Genomic DNA, 20,907 nt, shown 5'->3' on the forward strand with positions numbered 1-20,907 from the left:
ATCATAGTCGCATATTCAAAATGGCCGAGCCCATCGGCTTTGCTTTTACTGCTAGTATTTGAAGATTACAATTGGGCGCGTGCTATTAAATTTGATTTCATGCACATATTTAATTAAATGAACATGCTGCAATATTAACAATGAGACAAATCTGTATATCTTTATAAGAAAATAATATAACATTATCAAGAAGCAGCAATAATAAGTTGCTGTTTTGACAAGATTATGAGTGAATGAGAAATGTTGAATATAAATATTGACCAAAGTAAACAAGTAAACAGTCTGTTTTTGTTTTACCAATACAATGCTAGTTTGGAACACATAGACCCTGAAGATGTTTACTCAATTAAACTAATTCTATGGTAAAATACAAATCCTAAAATAAATTCCAGGCTAAGGCCAACATTTTTTTATAAATTGGTTTCCGGGAATTTTCTTTAGAAAAATAGGGTCGGGGGTCGAAATAAAAATAAAAGAACAAAAACCAGAGAGTCGACAAAAAATATAAAAAAATGTTTAAACTTGTTAATTTTTTTTATAAACCAACTTTTTATGTTACTTTTGTAATATATATCTTATTTGTAATATATATCTTATTAATGATAACAGTTAGTCATTAGAAGCAATAGAAATAGTGTTATTTATATAAATGCTTTTTTCAATAACATTTCTTTTTAATCTTAATTCTTTTTGAATGTTCTCTTTGTTTGCTATTGTCAGAATAAAAAAATGTACATTATTAAAAGGAATCACTCAGTGTTTATTTGATATGAAATAAAGTGTGATCTAGCACTTTTTGTGTTATTGTTTAATGTCCTGCTTAAAAAACCTTTCTTGAGAAATCAATGTTAAATACTAGTAGTTTTAATGAAAAGAGTCCAACACAAGACAAATTTAAACTGTCAAATTTACTAAAACCTATACTGTCATATACATATCAAACACAACAGTAGAACAACATATATATATGTTTTTGACTAGAAAACCTATTTTATCCCAGAGGGACGACTAAACTTCAACTGTTAAAATCCCAGTTCCTTGAACACTTAACCACAATATTATGTCTCAGGCTAAACTTAAACTGTTAACATCCCAGAGGAACACTTTTGGAGGAAAAGAACAGTCACTTTTTTGTTTCTTCACTTTCTTTGCATTTCTAGTTTTTATGGATTTAATGTCTTTGCAAGCTTTGCAGATCGGACTTACTATCCCAAAGTCTTCTTTTAACCTTTTCACTTCATCGGTGTCCAGTACCTCTGTATCGCCACAATAGAAACAGACGTCGTCAAATACCACTGTTTCACTCGAAATATATGCCAATTATCAAGTTTGTATATCTGTCAAAATATTATCATTTTGTAAGAATTATTACTGCAGCAAATCAGAATTTATGGTTCATTCTACCACCATGAACAGACCCAATCAAACCGGGTCTGCTTTAATTTTTTTGGGTGCAATTTGTGCTTCCAAAGGACCCATCTTTTCAGTATTTATTCCATAAGATCTACTTTTCAGATTATATTAATATGTATTGTGTCTTGCACCAAAAATAAGACGAGCTACTACCGTATTAATTTATTGAATTTAATAATTTGTGATGCTGATAGACCACATATTGTCAACTTTGCAAACTTCATACATTCACAATGTCAATATTTTGATGTCTGCTGTGTATTCTTGTTGGTAAACATTTATTTATGAAACAATATATTCAATATTTAAATAAAGCTTGCAAACCTGCATAATAGGATGCCTCCATATCTGAACTACACGACAGCCCCTCCTTGACAATAATGTGATCAATATGAATTCCTGCATAGAACAGTGGGTTTCCACAGATGTACACCAGTTCTTCCTCTACAGCTTTGTAACTATTAATGAAATATATACATGTCAAATACAATTTCATAAAAGCAATGAATTTGACTGTAGCCCATCTTCCATCTTTTTGACTGTCATCACTGAATTAGTTGATATTTTTTACTTTAAAGACTCACCGATAAATTCATTACATAATATTAAAAATTGATCCCTTGGAAGCACATTTTTTTCTTTGTATAAACAGTTCTTTTAATAATGACAGAGTATTAAAGACTAAATAATTGACAGGTGTAAAGAAATATTTTTCAAAAAAGACAAAACCATAGACATACTGCATTCATTTTATGATTAATACCAGAGCAAATTGTACGAAAAAAGACGAACCCGAAATCCTTTAAGACACCGAACGTGATAGTTTTGTATATATGTGTTCGATTTTCTACAAATGCGTTTTTGACGAGAACTATCTCATCTCCGTCGACAAAAATCTCAGCCACAACATCCGCCACCGACATGGATAATGTAATATTCATAATGTGTGATTTAACCTTATTATTCTCAATAATTTCTATCTTAAAATAATTCCGTTGACGCTGGTCATTGTTATTGTCGTCAACGAACACTTTAGAGCACGCCATTTTACATGCGTAAACAGAGCTTTTACGTAAACACGAATACGATCGGTTTATTCTATTTAAAACAGCCAATGAAATGTACCGATAGTAATATTATATAAAATAGGATGCGATAAAACGCTTGCGAATATAAATTTTGATTGTTGTCTTCGAAAGTTTTATTTTTTTCACGCGGGACTAAAACACTGTCGGCGGACGTTATGAAAATAAAATTAGAGAAAGATACTTTTATTTTTATTACATTTTGACATAAAATACGGTCGGCGCTCCCGTAAGCCAATTTATAAAAAAAATGTTGGCCTAACACAAGTACAGTTGTTTTGTTATTGTTGTTTTAATAAAATAATTTAATTGTCCCATGCTTTTACTGAAAGGGGACAACTAGAGGCGTCTATCATACACTTTCAAGTTCATACAGAAATATTTATAATAATACAAAATTATAAAAGAGAAATATGACAATCTGTCAACAAACTACATAATCAAAACTTCACAGAACCAAGTTGCTATATCATTAATTCAATTCTTTACATGATCATTTCAATAAATAATAAATCACCATACTTGTAGTACTCATGCCTTTCCCCAGGCTCTTTAAGCACCAGGGCACCCCTGTGCCTAAATCTTTAATTTATTACATTTTTTGCTCGGCTGTTTTCGAAGAAAACCCGAGGTATTGTCATAGCCAGCTCGTCGTGTCGTCCGATGTCCAACGTAGGCGTCATGCTAAAACCTTGACATTGGCTCTAAAATCAAAGTGCTTCCAGCTACAACTTTGAAACTTCATATGTGGATGTACCTTGATGAATTCTACACGCCACACATCTTTTTGGGTCACTAGGTCAAAGGTCAAGGTCATTGTGACCTCTAAAATATAGTCTGACAAGCTTTCGCAGACGAGCGTTGGCACCCGTTATGCGCTGCTCTTGTCTTACCTATTTGTTTTGCTGTTAGTCTTCAATATCATGAAAGACTAACAAAGAAAAAGATTAAACACTGCTTTTTAAAAGCTGTTTAGTTTAAATATATTTGTTCAATTATTTCACTTTCTTAAGTAGTAGTACAGTCACATTTGATGAAGTGCCTAAATTAAACAAATTCAAAGGGGTAACCCATTACCCGGTGAATCACACATATTTTCCCTGTGCCTTAGCAAATTTCTGGAAAACCTGAATTGCTGAAACAGTAGTGCATGTCCTTGTTTTGTTCAATGTCAATATCATTTATTCAGGATATTCAGAAGCTACAGCAATGCATCAAAGTATACACATTTAAACATGATTACATATGACAGGACTTTTTTGATATTCTTCGCAAGTGCAGAGGATGAGTTTAACAATAGAAATCAATAAGAGAAAAAGGGACACTGAAGTACGTGTAAATTCGAATGTCCTCACATTTGTTTTCTTTCATACACTTTCATAGTTTTCCATAATTATATTTTATTAAAATAAAAAGGAAAACACAGCTTGACCTCATTTTAATCCTTCATAATTGTGAAACTACTCTATCAGTTTCAATGTTTAACGTTGATATAACATCGTGTGTTTGACGGTATGGCGTCATTATTCAAGCAAGTGCAAAGGATGAGTTTAACAAAATAAAACAATAAGGGAAAGAGGGAGAGTGGGGTACGTGTAAATTCGAATGGCCTCACATTTGTTTTCTTTCATACACTTGCATACTTTTCCATAATTTATATATAATTAAAATAAAAAGGAAAACACAGCTTGACCTCATTTTAATCCTTCATAATTGTGAAACTACTCTATCAGTTTCAATGTTTAACGTTGATATTACATCGTTAGTTTGACGGCATGACGTCATTATTCCAGCAAATTTATGTATCTATTGAAACCGTTTAAAATAAAAACAAATCGGAAAGATAATTAAACAACAAGAACGTTAGTCGGTTTGGTAGATTTTCATTATAGATTTTCTCGTGATCAAATAAAAATAAACATGTTAAAACTAGTGGCTTTTCCACTGGCCAACATAGTAATGTATCTTATCACTCGTTAACTAATATCTATAATCTACCGACGCCAACAAATATCTTTCATGTATGAATATAAGCTTAATGGTACTACCAATAAATGTTAAGTACTTCAAATTATTAATAACAATCAAGGTATACTATGCATTATTTCCAACACGTTTTCTGGTATTTGTTGAAAAGGCAAACAACAGATCCAATTTGTCATAAAACATATTTGCACATAACTGTTCAAACTCCTAGCAGTGGTTACCTGTACTTGCGGTATGTCGATGGTTATGCCCGGAACAAACACAATCTCTGCTGGGAGGTGGTAAATCGTTTGGACTGCATGTCTTTTCTTCATACAGTCGAACACATGCACACATACACTTTTCACATTCACGACATCGCATTTTGCAGGAGTTGCGGTTATGACCATTTTTTTTTATTGTAGAAAATAAGTACCACATACATAGGTTCACTTTTTTCATCTATTGCAAAATTAATTAGTTCAAGAATAAATTAAAATTTAGTGACATTGTAATTGATTATTTTACTACATCTTTTAGCAGGTAGAAGACATGAACATCGACTCCTCGATCACTTTACCTACAGATGCAGGTTCGTCACAATTTACTGCACTCAATATAAGTTTGAAACGTGACATATCGGAAGGTGAGAGAACTTTCTCAGAAGCTTCAGAGGAAGGTGCGCCGGATCTTACAGCACATTCAATTGGATTAAAAGTGACCACAGATACAGCAACGGAACAACTTTGCCCTACACCGATGAAAGATAAACTACTGACAGACCAGATGGTATTTTTTTTTATATTCCCTATACATACTTTGACTGCTTGATAAATGAACTCGGTGCTTTTCTAATGCATAACAAAGTAATATATATATATATATATATATATATATATATATATATATATATATATATATATATATATATATAAATGTTATAATTGGTTAACTGACCTCACCATTTATCTTGGCAAGCATGGCCTGCAATTATTTCTAGTTAAACCCATGCATGCAGTTTCAACACACCCGGTGGTTTCGCTCAGGCAGGCGCTTGAAAATATCGTATGCAAAAGCAACCGTTCAAACCAAAATAATTCCTTGACAAGAGTTTCATTTTTGACAATGCTACTTCCCGTCCTCTTTCAAATTTATTGAGAGGTTCGGGACAGAAACCAGGCACAAAACCGCCAGGTGGCACTTCAAACGCTTTGACGCTGAGAAAACCCCAAATGTGGTTATTTGTAGATTTGATCGATAACGTAACCCGCCTCCCAGTTTCGCTGAATGGGTCAAGTTCCCCACGGGTACTTCTTTCCCGTACCCCCAAAATTTGTTTCGTACCCACAATTGTTCGTACCCATTTTTCACTCTCTTACACTGCGGTTCATAACATTCACCTCTGTCGTGGGCTCACGGACTACTTTCCACCGCAAGTGACATTTAGTCACATGATCATAGTCGCATATTCAAAATGGCCGCGCCCGTCGGCTTTGCCTTTACTGCTAGTATTTGAAGATTACAATTTTGGAGCGTGCTATTAAATTTGATTTCATGCACATATTTAATTAAATGAACATGCTGCAATATTAACAATGAGACAAATCTGTATATCTTTATAAGAAAATAATATAACATTATCAAGAAGCAGCAATAATTAGTTGCTGTTTTGACAAGATAATGAGTGAATAAGAAATGTTGAATATAAATATTGACAAAAGTAAACAAGTAAACAGTCTGTTTTTGTTTTACCAATACAATGCTAGTTTGGAACACATAGACCCTGAAGATGTTTACTCAATTAAACTCATTCTATGGTAAAATACAAATCCTAAAATAAATTCCAGGCAAAAAACACAAGAACAGTTGTTTTGTTATTGTTGTTTTAACAAAATAATTTAATTGTCCCATAATTTTCCTGAAAGGGAACAACTGGAAGCGTCTATCATACACTTTCAAGTTCATTCAGCAATGTTTATAATAATAAAAAATATAAAAGAAAAATATGACAATCTGTCAACAAACTACATAATCAAAGCTTCACAAAACCAAGCTGCTATATCATTAATTCAATTCTTTACATGATCATTTAAATAAATAATAAATCACCATACTTGTAGTACTCATGCCTTTCCCCACGCTCTTTAAGCGGCAGGGCACCCCTGTGCCTAAATCTTTAATTTATTACATTTTATCATATTTGTGTTTCTGTAACTCTTCAATATCATGAAAGACATACAAATAAAAAATCAACACTGCTTTTTAAAGGCTGTTTAGTTTAAATATATTTGTTCAATTATTTTACTTTTGAAAGTACAGTAACATTTGATGAAGTGCCTAAAAATAAACAAATTCAAAGGGGTAACCCAGTACCTGGTGGATCACACATATTTTCCCTGTGCCTTAGCAAATTTCTGGAGAAAGACCTGAATTGCTGATACATAAGTGCAAGTCCTTGTTTGGTTCAATGTCAATATCATTTATTCAGGGTATTCAGAAGGTATGGCAATGCATCAAAGTATACACATTTAAACATGATTACATATTACAGGATTTTTTTTGGATATTCTTCGCAAGTGCAAAGGATGAGTTTAACAAAAGAAAACAATAAGGGAAAGAGGGAGAGTGGGGTACGTGTAAATTCGAATGGCCTCACATTTGTTTTCTTTCATACACTTGCATACTTTTCCATAATTTATATATAATTAAAATAAAAAGGAAAACACAGTTTGACCTCATTTTAATCCTTCATAATTGTGAAACTACTCTATCAGTTTCAATGTTTAACGTTGATATTACATCGTTAGTTTGACGGTATGACGTCATTATTCCAGCAAATTTATGTATCTATTGAAACCGTTTAAAATCAAAACAAATCGGAAAGATAATTTAACAACAAGAACATAGGTCGGTTCGGTAGATTGTCATTATAGATTTTCTCGTGATCAAATAAAAATAAACATGTTTAAACTAGTGGCTTCTCCACTGGCCAACATAGTCATGTATCTTACCACTCGTAAACTAATATCGATAATCTACCGACGCCAACAAATATCTTTAATGTATGAATATAAGGTTAATGGTACTATCAATAAATGTTTAGTACTTCAAATTATTAATAACGGCCAAGGTATACTATGCATAATTTCCAACACGTTTTCTGGTATTTGTGGAAAAAGGCAAACAACAGTGCCAATTTGTCATAAAACAATTTTGCACATAACTGTTCAAACTCCTAGCAGTGGTTACCTGCAATTGCGGTATGTCGATCGTTATGCCCGGAACAAACACAATCTCTGCTGGGAGGTTTTGAATCGTTTGGACTGTATGTCTTATCTTCATACAGTCGAACAAATGCACACATACACTTTTCAGAAAATAAGTACATAAATAAAACAAGGATAGCCTTTCACGTGCACCCCTTTTTAACAAAGTAATGCGGTACCCATGCGATATCTTTGCGCACTATGCATTTAAAAAAACATTGAATTGAAATTGCAGTACAAAATACTTTGTGTTACTTTAAGTTGACCACCGAAATAATTAGAAGTACGAAATTGGCGAATGCTTACAAAGCTCTTTACCTTGAACTTGCGCACTTAATTGTCCAGTTTAACATTAAGTAAGACGCAGCTATGTAAAATTAAGATCAATAACAAGCCCAATGTTTGGCGCATATGAACGCATCTTTGCTACTGTCAAATGCAGTAACAATTTGAATATGTACCACAACAATAGGTTCACTTTTTGATCTATTGCACAATTAATTCGTTCAACAACACATTAAAATTAAGTGACATTGTAATTGATTACCTTATCACATCTCTTAGCAGGTAGAATACATGAACATCGACGCATCGATCACTTTACCTACAGATGCAGGTTTGTCACAATTGACTGCACTCAATTCAAGTATGAAACATGACATATCGGAAGGTGAGAGAACTTTCTCAAAAGCTTCAGAGGAAGGTGCGCCGGATCTTACAGCACATACGATTGGAGTAAAAGTGACCACAGATACAGCAACGGCAAAACTTTGCCCTACACCGATGGAAGACAAACCACTGACAGACGAGATGGTATTATTTTTTTTATATTCCCTATACATACGTCGACTGCTCGATAAATAAACCCGGTACTTTTCTAAAACATAACAAAGCAAAATATACATATATGTTATAATTGGTTAACTGACCTCACCATTTATCTTGTCAAGCATGACGTGCAATTATTATCCCCCGCCATAGGCGGAGATATATTGTTTTGGTGTCGTCCGTTCGTCCTTCCGTCCGTCCGTTTTTCCGTCCGTCTTTCCGTCCGTTCGGGGCCATATCTCGGAAGTGTTGTGGCGGATTTTATTGAAACTTGGTATGGGTATGTATATGGAAAAGAGGATGATGCACGCCAAATGGCACTGTACACCATCTGTTAATAACAGAGTTATGGCCCTTTGTATCTTAAAAAATATGTTATTTTGTGTGTCCGGAGCCACACTTTGGAAGTGATTTGGCGGATTTCATTAAAACTTGGTATGAGTATTTATATGAATAAAATGATGATGCACGCCAAATGGCGCTGTACACCAACTGTTTATAACGTAGTTATGGCCCTTTGTATCTTGAAAAAGTGCTTTTTTGAGTGTCAAGTATAATACTTTTATGTCCAGAAGCATATTGGTGGGTAATCAATTCAACGAATTTGCTTGTTTCTAGTTAAACCCATGCATGCGGTTTCAACACACCCGGTGGTTTCGCTAAGGCAGACCCTTGAAAATATCGTATGCAAAAGCAAACGTTCAAACCAAAATAATTCCTTGACAAGAGTTTCATTTTTGACGATGCTGCTTCAGCGAAGTTATCATACCATGAAAATATTCTTCACAATCATGGTGACCTTTGTAAAAGACCGAGCCAGTCCGATTGGGTTAGATAAATTTCTCAATCGGCATACCTAGCTGATTATCATTAATATAGGTAAAGACAGCAGGGTTCCCGTCCTCTTTCAAATTTATCGAGAGGTTCGGGACAGGGCCATGCACGAAACTGCCAGATGGCACTTCAAACGCTGTGACGCTGGGAAAACCCCAAATGTGGTTATTATTAGATTTGATCGATAATGTAACCCGCCTCCCAGTTTCGCTGAATGGGTCAGTTTCCCAACGAGTACTTCTTCCCCGTACCCCAAAAATTTGTTTCGTACCCACAATTTTTCGTACCCAAATTTCACTCTCTTACACTGCGGTTCATTACATCTGACGTGGGCTCACGGACTACATTCCACCGCACGTGACATTTAGTCACATGATCATTGTCGCATATTCAAAATGGCCGCGCCCATCGGCTTTGCTTTAACTGTTAGTAGTTGAAGTTTACTATTGGGCGCGTGCTATTAAATTTGATTTCATGCACATATTTAATTAAATGAACATATTGCAATATTAACAATGAGGCATATCTGTATATTTTTATCAGAAAATAATTAAAAATTATCAAGAAGCAGCACTAATTAGTTGCTGTTTTGACAAGATTTTGAGTGAATGAGAAATGTTGAATATAAATATTGACCAAAGTTAACAAGTAAACAGTATGTTTATGTTTTACCAATGCAATGCTAGTTTGAAAATAATTTCCAGGCCAACACAAGTACAGTGGTTTCGTTATTGTTGTTTTAACAACATAATTTAATTGTCCCATGCTTTTCCTGAAAGGGGACAACTGGAAGCATCTTTCATACACTTACAAGTTCATTCAGCAACATTTATAATAATACAAAAATATATAGATTATTAAAAATATAAAAATCTGTCAACAAAGCACAGAATCAAAACTTCACAGAACCAAGCTGCTATATCATTAATTCAATTCTGTACATGATCTTTTATATAAATAATAAGTCACCATACTTGTAGTACTCATGCCTTTTCCCAGGCTCTTTAAGCACCAGGGCACCCCTGTGCCTATATCTTTAATTTATTTCATTTTCTCACCTATTTGTGTTGCTGTAATTCTTTAATATCATGAAAGACATAAAAATAAAAAGATTCAACAATGCTTTTTAAAGACTGTTTAGTTTAAATATATTTGTTCAATTATTTCAATTATTTCACTTTCTTAATTACAGTAACATTTGATTACTAGTAAGTGCCTACAATTAAACATATTTTCCCTGTGTCTTAGCAAATTTCTGGAGAAAGACATGAGTTGCTGATACAGTAGTGCATGTCCTTGTTTTGTTCAATGTCAATATCATTTATTCAGGATATTCAGAGGATGAGTTTAACAATAAAAAACAATAAGAGAAAAGGGACAGTGGTGTACGTGTAAATTCGAATGTCCTTACTTTTTTTCTGTCATACACTTGCATACTTTTCCATAATTTATATCTGATTAAAATAAAAATGAAAACACAGCTTGACCTCATTTTAATCCGTCAAGTTCAGCTCTATTTATGTATCAGCATACAATACCATACCAAATGCAATTACTTATTTTTTGTGTTTCTTTTCAATCTTAACAACGCTTAATATACATGTACATGCAAGCACTTCAGTATAAAAATATTCTAGCATTAAAATTTGATCTTATCATTTTATCTTTAGGAATGCCATTCATGAATTCTATATGAATGGGTAAATATTGCACTGATAAATGTAAAAATTGATTGCAGAAAAAATTTATGTATTAAATGATAACTGTGACAATTTAATAATTTAGATAACAAATGTTGTAAAGACTAATAATGCATGTTGGTATTTTTTGTTTAAAAAACATTAATTTATATTGTGAGTAACTTTTATATAGGACCTATTGTACCACAAGCTGTTTCAAATTATAAACTTGCTTGGAAATATAAAACTTTAAAAAAGGCCATGATACATGTATATTAAATTAAGAATATGTCTAAATTTAATCTTAGTTATTTATCAAAATTAAAGATAACATATGTATCCCAGTAAACCTGTTTAAGGAAAGTGTAAGAAAATTAGACTGTTTAATGTTAAATTATTACTGGTAATAGGTCATGATGAAAGTAAACCAGGGATGGAATAAAATCAATGGTTTTCTTAAGACTTAAGATGCACATGTATTTGCTTTGTAAAAAAGGGCTTTTTAGCCGTTATTCGGTAATATACTCAATGGAAAAACATATATTTTTCCCCGATTCCAGTAAAAAAAATCCCAAAGGATATCATAGTTTTAATTTAAAAAAATTAGAAAACTTATAGTATTTTCTCAAAGTTGGTTGAATTAACGCTTGAATTCAAAATTTAATGAGTAAAACAGCAGTATATTTAATTTTCCTATGGTTTGTTTTGTGGATATTTTCACATACTCAAGTTGTTTTTAATGGTGTATATACTGGTAATGGGAATTTGATACTGATATTGACATTATCAATAAAATATTCAGGATCATTGCTTTATTGATGTATTTACAATGAAATCTTTGATATTTGATATTTGATATTTATAAACTAGTCAAGGCAATTTTAAACATTGCAATAATTGTATTGAAATGAAAATACCAATTGAATATTATCAATCAATGTTTTGTTGCGATTACATCATCTCATCTTCTGGATCTCTGCTGGGATTTGAACCCAGACCTCTTTCCTATTGGGTTGCCTGGAAAGTATTCTCTCTATAATACAAAGGCAGGAGGAGTGAAGAATTCAGCAATGTTAAGCATTTCATATTTTATTATATCTTTAAGTGGCAATAAGACCTTGAACTGCAGTTTATTGATTTATAGTTTTCAGCAGTGTGAACAGAAACAAATATCTACTATTCTAAATGAAGGTTATTCAATATGTTCAGAACTTGATATAAATACCAATAGTATGATCCCACAATGGTGACTTACAAATTAGCAGGTTACCGGTTACCATTAATAGTAATCAAGTAATTAACTACATGTTTTATTGTACACATGTATCTTACAGCATGATCATAGGCACTGGCCCTGATAGCGAGGGGTAAAAGATTCGAGTTCTGGATTGGCTGTGCAATTTTCCCATCCCGCAACATTTGGTGCCTACTGTGGGACCATGGCACAAGCAATTCTCAACAAAATATGTTCTTGGTTTGAATGGATCAGGTTTACAATGATCCGTGTGACTTGAATTCTCGAACAAAATCCAGCTTGGCAGAGGAGAATGTCAGTGCACGAACTTAGTGATTGTCACTGAAGGGGAGATGTTTTGTGGTGCCCTGATTAGCTCAATCAGAAGAGCACGGGGTCTCAGCTTTAATTCCCGGACTGGATGCACCATTTTTTCATTCTGTGTCATCTATACTATAGTATATTTACAATGCACACTATTAATTTATAATATTTATGTGTATAATTTTTACTGTAAAGCATTACAAGCAATATACTGAACAAGCACATAAGTAGCATTTCTAAAGTAATCAATAGTGCTTGGTAAGCATTAAACCACATTAAATAAAGTTGACTATCAATATTTCAGCAATTCACATGCACATTTGTAAATGCGATAATTATCTTCATATGATACAATGATACAGTAAGCATATTAAAAATAATTATTATCTAATAATACCTTATTAGTTTGTTTGCAAAAGATTTTGCTTTTCAAACATGCAGAATTACGATATATTCCCAGAGTCAGCTATTTCATTTGATTACACATTTAACATAAACATACACGATATGAAACTTTCCATGTGATGTAGATAAACACAAGCTTTTCATCACCATTTCGGCCTTTGGTTACATTATTTTTAGCGGATTGATGCTATCTGCGTAAATGGGCATGAAAATGGTTATCATAATTAGTTTAAACCTATTTATTTTAGCTCGACTGCATCGAAAGCCTAAGGCTTATATAAATGCTCTCGAGTCCGTTTCCTGGGCCTAGAACCAGTACTTGGTGTCTTTGGGGGAGATCTAAAGAACGCTCCCACGGTGGGGATCGAACCCGTAACCTCCCGGTCGCTAGGCGGACACCATATCCATTACACCACGGCGACCTTGTTATTACATATGTCGATGAATTAACAATATGCAGTTTTTAAATGTAATTACTTTAAAATATTATGCCTTGGGTCCTACATATTTCCATGAAAGAGTGTACAATTACATTGATGCGTTTTGCCAAGATTCCTGGCATTGAGCCCGTTGCAGAGATGTATGTTGAGGCACGAACGACAACTCTGCTAGGAGAATGCAGAAATTTGTTTCGTACCCAAATTGTTTTTCGTACTCAAATTTGTTTCTTACTCAAATGTGTTTTCGTACCTATTTTTGTTTTCATACCCAATTTTTTGTTATAATATTTTCGTACCCAACATTTTCGTACCCTAGTTTTATTTGTACCCAAATTTTCGTACCCACGTACACAATTGTGGTGATGTAGAATTGTTACTTTTATATCCATCCTCTTGAAAAGCATCGTCACACCAGAACTATCAGTACTTTGATTTGTTTTAAGGTATACCTCGCGTTATGATATCGAGAGAATTATTTGAATCGTGGTATCTCTGTACAAAAGTGATACATTAAAACAGGCGGATGTATTTGTTTTACTTTAATAACTAACAACATGAGCAAAAATAATGAAATGAATAAAGTTTGTTTATTTGATGTTTTAATATGTAACCAACAAATGAAAACGAACTATCTAAGTTTGTTAAAACTATTTTATTAATTTTACCCTATCTTTCACGTTGTTTTGTGTGGAAATATAAGTTATTTAAAATACAAATTCATTGTCTCTAACTGCCCGGCCACACTACGTATGCGATGATTAGTATTGTTATCCTATCTACGGCCATTCTCCCTCTAATACTGATGAAAGCTGGGTAGTCGTCAGTTTCTGATACCAGTATATGCATTTAATACCGGTACATTGCCTTGCCACTTTGAGAGACCACAAAGACAGCCACGGAGAAACTTTGTCCTACACCAATCAAAGACATACAATTCACTGACGAGATGCTATTATTTGTTTATGTTTCACATACATGCGTTGATTATGTCATAAATATAACCAGTGTTTTTTCTCTAGCACTACACACCTTAATACAGGGATATTATTATTGGTTACTATATTTTTGTAACAGGTCGAAAACATGCACATCGAGCCCTCGATCTCTCTACCTGCAGATACAGGTTCTCAATTGACTGGACTCAATGCCAGTTTGAAACATGACATATCGGACATAAACGGCACTATTTCTGCACCCACTGAGGCGGAGGCGGCGGAATTTACAGCACTTACGATCAGAGTAAACGAAACCACAGAGATAGCTACGGAGAATCGTAGTCCTACACCGATCCAAGACATACAACCCACTGGCGATATGGTATTATTTTTAATGTTCAAAATACATGAATTAATTATAAGATAAATGAACCCGATGCTTTACAGTAAAGCATATATGATGTATTAAGTGATTAAGTGATTGCATTACGTCGCAACTCAAACATGAATTTCGTTTATATTTAACACTGCTTATGCGGTTTTTAACATAAACGATGGTTCTGTACAGACAGCAAATTTAAAAGATCATCTGCAAAAAAGGTTTTACAAATCATAATGCATGAAATAAAATGCTTGTTCTCGGCGCTATCACTGGGGGCTGACGAGGTATAAGCGTAGTCCGTTTCGCTACGACGTCCGGTATATGTTTTACTACGAAAACATTTCGTAAATACATATGACATCGAAGAACGGATTAGTGGAAATTTGTGTTTAAAACAGGTAAGATAATGCTTTTGTAATAACAAAACTCTGAATTTAAGCACGATGACATTTCAGAGATCTGTTACATCAAATTATGATTCAACATGTGTCTGGTTTATGCGGTTAAACATTAAATATACCGCTGATTTAGCAAACCAAAGTCAAGTTTCACTTAAAAAAATGCAATTAAGGTTTACAACTGTGTTTAATTGACACAATTTTACAATTTCCATAATGATGTATGTATCGTTAAGCCACTGGTGTGTTTATAAATGTGTAGGGTGATCCAGTTATCAGAAATAAAGGCTAAATAGTATTATTATGCATGATCGTGTCTCTGACAGTATACGTATATGCCTCGCTACGACAACGCTTTAGCGTGTATGCGTTTCTCACAGAAGACGTATTGGTTATCTCTCAAAGGCGAAATAAAGAGAAAAAAAATTAATACAGAGTCATGGAGTTGCTGGATGTATCCTTTTCGGAAGAGGTAGTAACAACGACAAAAGATGACCCGAAGCGCAAAGTCGACATGGTAATGCACATTATTATCGTATTATTAAATTCATGACTAGGCCAAACGAAACGATCAAAATCGAAAATCCATATATAAGACGACAGTTGAGAGTCGAGAACCTAATGACGTCGGTCTTAATAATAATTACGCATCTTCACTTTGTGACAATGCCTTATACGTTCTTTTAGATAGAGACCGACAATAGGTTTTTAGCATACGGTATTCTTTATCAAATAACATTCGTTCGATCCTCGTTATGTCCAACTCGCTAATCTCGAAACACTGCTTAAGTCAAAGTAAATCCCATGTCCCAACTTCGATCCTTCTTTATCTCATACGGATTTTGATTTTTACATTGTATATATATCAAAGCGATTCTTGAAAATCTGTTATCGCCAACTAATTTTTAGATGAATTTCATGTAAGTATACATGATTTTAACTGTAAAATCAACACATGTAACAGCCGTAAGGTGTGGAAAGTAGGATCCCAATGGGACAAATCCGCAATTGCTAAATCAATGTATTGTTATAAAGGTGTGGCAGTGGGTTTCTGTCACAGGTTATTGTTTACTGCGTACACGACGGCCGGTAGATTTACCTCGTGTTACAAAGCGGTTAAAGCCAAGTCTCACTATGATGCCGGCGGAGCCCCGGTGCGTGATCAGGAATCTACCTGGATGAACCGGGGCCCTACCGGGATACCGATGCTCCACCGGGATGAACTGTGAACGACCAGGCTCCACCGGGAAAGTATTAAAATGTTTAATACCTCCGGGATGAACCGGGAGTCACCGGGAACGACCGGCGTGGCACTGGGAACAACCGGGACTGCATCGGGAAAAATCGGGACGGCACCGTAGCTCCAACGGGGCCCAAACAGACCCCGGCAGAGCTACGGCGAGCCTGGTGAATGCCGACAGAGTCCCGGTATAGCTTCGGTACATAAGTAAACCGGCGCTCTGACGGTGCCGTCCCGGTTGTTCCCGGTGCAGTCCCGGTTGTTCCAGTGCCAAGCCGGTCGTTGCCGGTCCTTTCCGGTGACTTCCGATTCATACCGGAGGTATTAAACATTTTAATACTTTCCCGGTGGTGCCCCGGTTGTCCGAGGTTAACCGTTAAACCGGGGCGTTGCCGAAGCTCTGCCGGTGTATGATGCCGGTATAGCCCCGTTGAGTGCCGGCGTAGTGACGGTATACCGGGGCTCTGCCGGAACGCTTCCGGCTTTCACCGGGGATCAACCTGGGCATTACCGGCGACAACCGGGGCTCTGCCGGGGCTTCACCGGGATAAACCAGTCCGGGGTTGACCGGGACTCTGTCGGGCTGTTGACCGGCTTCAACCGGGGCGGCACCAGGAAAAAGTGTGACCGCGTTAAAAACTGTCTAAGAATCATCCCGATTCTCGCCTGTCGACCTGCGTTAGCAAACCGGTATGGACCGAGGCTCTACCGGCAATAGTGAGACTTGGGCTTAACTTTCGATTTTCCTTTTTCTGTTTTCGTCTGCGGGTTTCTCCAGATATCCCCAACTATTTTTGTATGTCGTTACAACTTCGAGATAATGAGAATAATATATTAATAATAATAAATAATCTGACAATGGACATGCTGTGTTTATTCGTGATATCTTTCGCACAAGACTTTCTGTGACTGTAGATTTTGTCGGAATTCTCAATTTGCCAGAAACCGGATTGAATGTAATATTTTCAGCATACTTGTTTATGTCGCCACCCATAATATTAAACGTGCGATTTCTGTATTGTACACCTGGACACCTTTCCGTTTGGATGTTTATGCGCACAATGAAGCACAGCATCTTTTGCACTGGGCAATGGCAGTCTGCAGTAACTGATACAGAAACTTCGTTGAGTAACCTATACACTATATTTGTACTTCGTAGCACAACCAATACATACTCTGTGCGAAACCTATACATAAAGCGACTTGTAATTTCCTTCGAAACAAACCATTTGGATAATTAAAAAAATGTTCGTAACCTGGTTTGTACTTCAAAATGTGTAATGTACTCTGAATCAAAGGAACAAAAAGTTTTATTCAATTTAAGTTACCGTAATTGGCAATTTTAAAAGAATAACCACCTTATGCATTGCTTCAAATCAAAATATTTCGATTTAAGCTCAAAATAAATGTAAAGGTTGCAACTGCGCACAATTGTAATTAGTTTCTTATTGAAAATAAGTACCTACCATTACTGGATGTTCGTTCTCTAATCCATAAATACCACAAAAGATGAAACTCGCCTTATTAAGTAGTGTATTTACACAATGTTTTCGTAGTAAAACATATACCCGACGTCGTAGCGAAACGGCCTACGCTTATACCTCGTCAGCCCCCAGTGGCTATGGTATCTAGAAAATCTTTGAATCGTGTTGTTTCTTTATAAATTTCATGGAGATATTTAAGTCGTTAATACAATTGTGTATATAAATATTTTACCATTACAATCTAGATAATTTATACATTCCACATTTTTCTAAAATATTTATGATTTGGTAAGTGATTGAAAAAAATACTTTGACATTTAAATCGTGTATTCTCGCTTAAAAATATTAGCCAGGTCGGGCAACATTAGTCACCTTGATTCCTTGTTAAACATAAATCTTTTGCAATTGCCTTTTTCCGCTGTTCTTCATTTTTATGGTCAATACTCCAAATATTATTTAACAGTTTCTATGTACATTCCAAGAAATTTTACTCACATACCGTGACAGTTTCGATCCACCATTGGTGAATCTTCATCAGACTGTGACTTTGCGGGAAATGCACGTCACAGGGCGGGTTTACTGCCGGACTGGTTCCCAGCAGTAAACAAAGGCCTGTAGATGGGGCTCAGTTGGTAGCCCCCCTCGTCCCTGTTCACCACCCGTCTCTCTTTAGCTATCGCAACCGATTCCCTAAGTTTCCTGAAGCTACCAAAAAGTTTTGCTTATAGTGAGACTTTACAAATTGTTTCGCATCACGACTCAAACTGAAGTGCAGAATGCAAGATGCACCTAGCAATCGCATTTGTCGCGCTGTTCCCAATTAATAATCTTCAGACAAGGTTGATTGCCTAGTGTAAAGTGTGTTATCTGGTTGCAAATACAGCACCAATTCTTCGTCTGAGTCGGTCAGATCATGCAGTTCACTTCGAATGAGATTTATCCCACTCTTTATTGGCCTCTGAATTTCACGAGGTTGACACGAGGTTGAGTTTGGATGTCCTACAAAGTGTCTTGGCTTTCATGATTTATTTCGATTTGTTGTCCTGTTGTTTATTATCTTTAAGTTCCGAACGAAACACGTCATTGGTTCTTTTCCTTCCATCAAATGACAGCTTCTTCAGTATTCCATCCTTTTGCACATCCCTTTTCACACGACACGTACATTCACACTTCGAGCATGCTTTGTTGATAGAACAATGGCCCTCCGATGATTTATGTGTTGTTCCATGAACAGCTTCACTGCTTTCTCTCCGCCTGTTAAAGCCTTCACTTTTCCAATTGGGTCCTTTTTGCGCAAGCTTTCACAAAGGAATACTTTTTTATGGACACGAAATCCTTTGCATAGGGCAGTATTCCCGACTTCTGAAAAGCCGACGGAATGTTTGTCATTGATTTGAGGTAAGCTCTGCTAGCTAGTGTGTATAGTTTATACCTAGTAATGTGCCGCCCCACGTTCTTGGTCAAACACGATGCACATTTATCACTATAGTACGTTTTAAAGGGTTAAAAAACGCCTACATACAACGGCTGTAGAAGATGGAAGGTATGAGCAGGTAGCATGAAATAGAACAACGTTATACTTCTTGGCCCATTCAATGGTGTCGCTTGAAACATTTTCATCATGTCCATCGTATATCAGCAATACATGCTGCTTATGATTTGCAATCATGCTACTGATGTGATAAAGAAAGAAAGTGGTTTTGGATATATTCCTTTAATATGTTTCCATGTATCTAGCCGGATTCGGACATTGTGCTTCCGTTCATCAATACAGGATCAAATCGCTTCCTCTTGAATATGAAGATGGCATTTGCGCATCCAATTACGATTGAAGTGGTTGAACGTGGTGAAGTTACGTCTTGTGATTTAACACCAACGGGAGCTATATTGTTTGAAGGTCTGTGTTCAGGGGTGATGCCGGTTTCGTCCATATTGAAGATTAATTGAGGCTTATCTAGGAGATTGTACGTTATGAATGTGGTGTGAATGTAAAGTCAACTGCTTGTGGCGTTGCTGTCTTGGCTCGTGTACACTACAGCCTCTAAGCTGAAAGCGAAGCGATTCGATGTTCCCATCTGTTAAGGAATCCGTATAGCAAATAGTGTTTCATTGGTTTGTTGTTGTTTTCTCTTCCAAACGAGAAGACCAGGTCTTCTGCCAGTGTTTTCAGCCTCTAATTGGTGAGTTTGTACCCAAGATGCGCTAGTGTTTCTACAAGTATCTGCTCTTCATCGAGAATCAAAATAGGGGCCACACCAACTACCGCGATGTCGTGGTTCACATGGCCGGACACAATTTGATTGGGAACACCAAACAGTATGGCTGCCGTTTTAATTTGTACGCCTGTCCCGCGGACTGCCTTATACGCGAGGTTCAATTACTCAATATCATATTAACGCCTCTCAAGTTGTATAAACCTAATTGGTCTTTCCTGAAAGGAAAATTGTAACTTTGCATTATTGTATTTATTCACTCACCCACTCAATCATTCAGTCATGACCTCACTCACTCCCTAACTCACTAATGTTTACTGATGCACAAACTTTTCGCAAATAAAATTCAATATTTTGTTCATTTTGAATACTTCATAATCAATAAGAGTAAAATGTAACACACTGAAAATGCCATGACACAGAAAATTGGCGCTTTAATTTTTTTGACGTATATCTGCAGTGGAATTTATATTACAGCCGAGATAAAGAACCGATAGATTACAGCTAATGAACTATCGTATACATAAAGCATCTGCATGCAGTGAACAGGCAATTTCAATGCAAGCCTATGATGCAAAACAATTCGCAGAAGTAGACGGTAAATAACGCGAATTAAAACATTTTAGACTGATAATTGCGAAATGTGTATATAAAAAAACTGCAGTGTTTTTAATACGACTAAATGTTCTATACCCGTTTTGTGTTTTGCATGATTCCACTGTTGAAAGGCAAACTACGTCTTCTCGCAATAAACGAACCGTATAAGGATAGCTTCCGCTGAG

The 20,907-nt window shown here is 35.5% G+C and overlaps 1 protein-coding gene across 1 annotated transcript in view; it reads left to right on the forward strand.

Annotated features, from left to right (window-relative positions):
• LOC127861819 (uncharacterized) overlaps positions 1 to 20,907 on the forward strand; it is a 47,912-nt gene that overhangs the window by 17,727 nt on the left and 9,278 nt on the right. The window contains exons 5-7 of the mRNA XM_052400497.1: positions 5,004 to 5,252; positions 8,294 to 8,542; positions 14,548 to 14,790. Of these exons, the coding sequence (XP_052256457.1) occupies positions 5,004 to 5,252; positions 8,294 to 8,542; positions 14,548 to 14,790 (741 nt within the window). The remainder of the gene's footprint in view (positions 1 to 5,003; positions 5,253 to 8,293; positions 8,543 to 14,547; positions 14,791 to 20,907) is intronic.

The sequence above is a fragment of the Dreissena polymorpha genome, chromosome 16 (assembly GCF_020536995.1).
Source record: "Dreissena polymorpha isolate Duluth1 chromosome 16, UMN_Dpol_1.0, whole genome shotgun sequence".
In the NCBI taxonomy this organism is placed as follows: Eukaryota; Metazoa; Mollusca; class Bivalvia; order Myida; family Dreissenidae; genus Dreissena; species Dreissena polymorpha.